This window comes from Cryptotermes secundus, unplaced genomic scaffold, assembly GCF_002891405.2.
Source record: "Cryptotermes secundus unplaced genomic scaffold, Csec_1.0 scaffold5135, whole genome shotgun sequence".
Lineage (NCBI taxonomy): Eukaryota > Metazoa > Arthropoda > Insecta > Blattodea > Kalotermitidae > Cryptotermes > Cryptotermes secundus.
In genome coordinates this window covers 7,960-11,138 of record NW_019745254.1, presented here as the reverse complement: position 1 = coordinate 11,138, position 3,179 = coordinate 7,960, and the positions used below count along the sequence as shown (strand labels likewise).

General features: G+C 39.6%; 2 protein-coding genes across 2 annotated transcripts in view; both read right to left on the bottom strand.

Annotated features, from left to right (window-relative positions):
* Positions 1-416: 416 nt before the first annotated feature.
* On the bottom strand, positions 417-1,854 carry LOC111875105 (serine/arginine-rich splicing factor 2-like). Its single transcript, XM_023871169.1, has 2 exons — positions 1,731-1,854; positions 417-772 (listed from the first exon to the last, which is right to left on the bottom strand). The coding sequence occupies exons 1-2, from the start codon at positions 1,852-1,854 to the stop codon at positions 417-419; spliced, it is 480 nt and encodes a 159-aa protein (XP_023726937.1).
* Positions 1,855-2,090: 236 nt separating this feature from the next.
* LOC111875106 (pre-mRNA cleavage complex 2 protein Pcf11-like) overlaps positions 2,091-3,179 on the bottom strand; it is a 2,464-nt gene continuing 1,375 nt past the window's right edge. Inside the window, exon 3 of the mRNA XM_023871170.1 lies at positions 2,091-2,389. Within this exon, the coding sequence (XP_023726938.1) occupies positions 2,106-2,389 (284 nt within the window). The 3' untranslated portion in view covers positions 2,091-2,105. The remainder of the gene's footprint in view (positions 2,390-3,179) is intronic.

The window sequence follows — 3,179 nt, the reverse complement described above, 5'->3', positions numbered from 1 at the left end:
ATAAAATCTGGGATGTGTAACATGACAACAATTTTTAATTTCTACACTCATTCTCAGAATAATCTGTGAAAATTTAAAAACTGCACCAAGAACTCTTAATATTTGATGAAACCCTGACACTACATACGATCCTGAAACTCTTATTAAATGATGACAAAACACATGGACACAAGGAAGAAAGCATGTGTGTTTGCCCCCCCGACTCACATGCATGCACGCGCGCACACACACACGTGTACATGTGCACTGCTATATGCAGAACTAAAACATTTAAATATGAAGATTTCTTTGATGTGCACATTTAATTGCTGGCAGTATAACACCTCAGGGGCAATATCACTAAATTAAAATTTTAACATGCATGAACACATACATCCTCATCCTCAGAATTCAAATCATCTCCTTCAGGTTCTTGCTCATCTTCCAATTTCTTCATCCTCCTCTTCACCAGGCCTTACTTCTTCTGCTTCATCATCTCGCTGATCATCAGATCTACGTTCATCATCCTCTTCAGAATGCGATCGTGATCTGGATCTAGACCGGGATCTAGAACGTGACACAGACCTGGACCTTGATCTGGATTGTGATGGTGAATGAGAGTGTGACCGTGACGGAGATCGTGACCTTGACCTGGACACAGAACGTGATTTGGCACCGGATCTTGATGGACACCCAGACCTGGACTGCTGGTCCTCATCACCAGACCATGCATCAGATCTCACCTCCTGCCAAAAAGCACACGCTGTAATAAACTCAGGATTTCTTACAATTACTGGAACAAAAATTCTGGGTTAATGAGCAGAAATACTGAAGTCGAGAAAATGGCCTACAGATATGGAGAATATAGTGAATAGGCAGTTACAGATTTCCTACAAGGGACAGTCCTCCAGTTTGGGGGTTGGGAGAAGGACTAACAACTCACCATAAAAAATCAGGGAAGTTATGAAATGTTATGCAGAATTGGACTTGGACACAACCTCTGAAACAAGGTAAGCAATGGAAAATGGACATTGGATTCAGAACGTGGAATGTAAGGTGTCTCTGTAAGGCAGGTTCAGTGAAAGTAACAAGAAGAAAAATAAAATTTATATATGGTGGCAGTACAGTATGTCACATGAAACAATGGTGGCACAGAACCACAGCAAACAATTGTACATATATCTATGAAAATTTGGATGAGTTTTTGTAAAATTAGGAAACGTATCAGTAAATTAGTGGGCAAAACTTTTTAGCGATGGGATGCTGTACAGGGTGAGGTATGAGGATATGACATTTCTTTTGGGATTGTTGTGGGAGACTGAACTTCAGCGGATATACAGTGTCATATGGTAGGCACAACGGATCCCCACAGCAGATAATCTCGATTTTCTAGATTGCAGCCGCTATTTCCTTCAAATAGCTCCTCCGTTATCCTCACAAGGCTGAGTGGACCCCATTCCAGACCCACAAGATAAGGTCTAAGGCTCGTAAGTCATAGGATCTTTCTGGACAAGGAATGTTTCCAAATTCTGAAATCAAGCAGCCTGGAAACATTTCCCTAAGAACATTAATGCTTTGGGCTGCCAGGCGAGTTCACTGGCCAGTTCATCATAACCACTAAACTGCACACGTAGACAAGTGTGTGCATGCAACAGCAACAATCATTAACCCACAGAAACAGTACAAAAACTGTCATATCCTCATGAATAGCTGACGTATTATCTCAATGTACTCCCATTTTTTTCCAGTACCTGACAAATGGAAACAAATCTTATCAGTACTTGATCTGTTATGCTGAAACCCACACTGATGTTCGCTCACAATTTTGTCTATGTACGAACTTAAAATTCTGCATGTAGCTGATAACAGCGACATGTCTCAGTAATTACTACAGTCAGTTATATCGCCTTCCTTGTAGCAGGAGATTTAATCTGATGGATGAAGATTAAGGGCGAATTTAATTAAGTATTTCCCAATTTCAAAACTCCTAAACTAATGAAAGATCCAATATCAGAATAAACATCTTCAATACTGACACAGAATTCCATATATAAACTGACATTGTATTATTTATAGGTTAATCCAGTTTGGGGCACAGTATATTACCTCAACATTTATATGTGCATTTAAAGGCAATAGAATAAAGTCTTTAAAGTAAGTGTAATGTTATTAATGAATATGCTAACATTGTAATCATCATAGCAAAGAGGGTGATATGTTTTTCCGTCTACCATCAATGCTGAATGTAAGTGCCACTCTTCTCTTTCGTCGTTATAAAACTGTTCAGATTTATCATGGCATAAAGCACAAAATGCGTCCTCAGGATTTTCTCCAGCGCAAACACTGGGAACTTTTTGTATCTCTTTTTCTTCAGCTTCCACAGCCTGCTGGGTTTCAAACCAGCTTTTTGCTGAAAATAAAGAATTACATGCCAACATCATAATACTTTTTGATATGTAATAATGCAAGTTGATGCATGTCCCATCATTTTATTTTAGTGTATCTTCCTCTCATCTTAACAGTCATCATCTGCACAGACAGAGTGTTAAATTCTCTATCTTCAGCTGCAGCTCCTTACTGCTATGGTCAGGACTCAGTGCCGGTAGTGTGATAACGTGGTTTAAACCTAGAAGTCACTGATAATAAAGAAAAGAAACCAGCATGAAGAGGGTAGCAAACAGCTCTAACTGATTCATGCTAGCATCTTCCTTGCTTTATTTTCTGACCCTGAAGATGGAGGCAACACATATTTCCAGAAAGTGGGTTGACTTTTAATGGACTACATGGTATACTTGCCTCCCAGAAGATAGGACTCTTTAAGAAAACTATGAGCTTGTGGTTTGTTTCAGAAGAACATGCTGCTTCCAGCTTCAGGATCAAAGCAAGAAACAAGCATAAGCAGGCAGCAAGCTCAGCTGTTGCTTTCTTGCATGACTCACTCTTCAACCCAGAAGACGGAGAGCAGTGTGTTCCTCTAAAACACTGAGCTTTCCCTGAACTGCAGTGTTACAACCCAGAAGACTCTTTAAGTGTTCTCTTTTACACAACCGACTTTCTGCTGAAATTACTGTTCAAACTGGTACTCATGACTTTTCTAATGACGGTCACCATAAGAACTAGATCTGTCAGTTACAGGCATTTCAGAAGTGAAGCACAAGCATGGGAAGTATCATTCAACTGAAATGAAAGTAAAGTAGTCA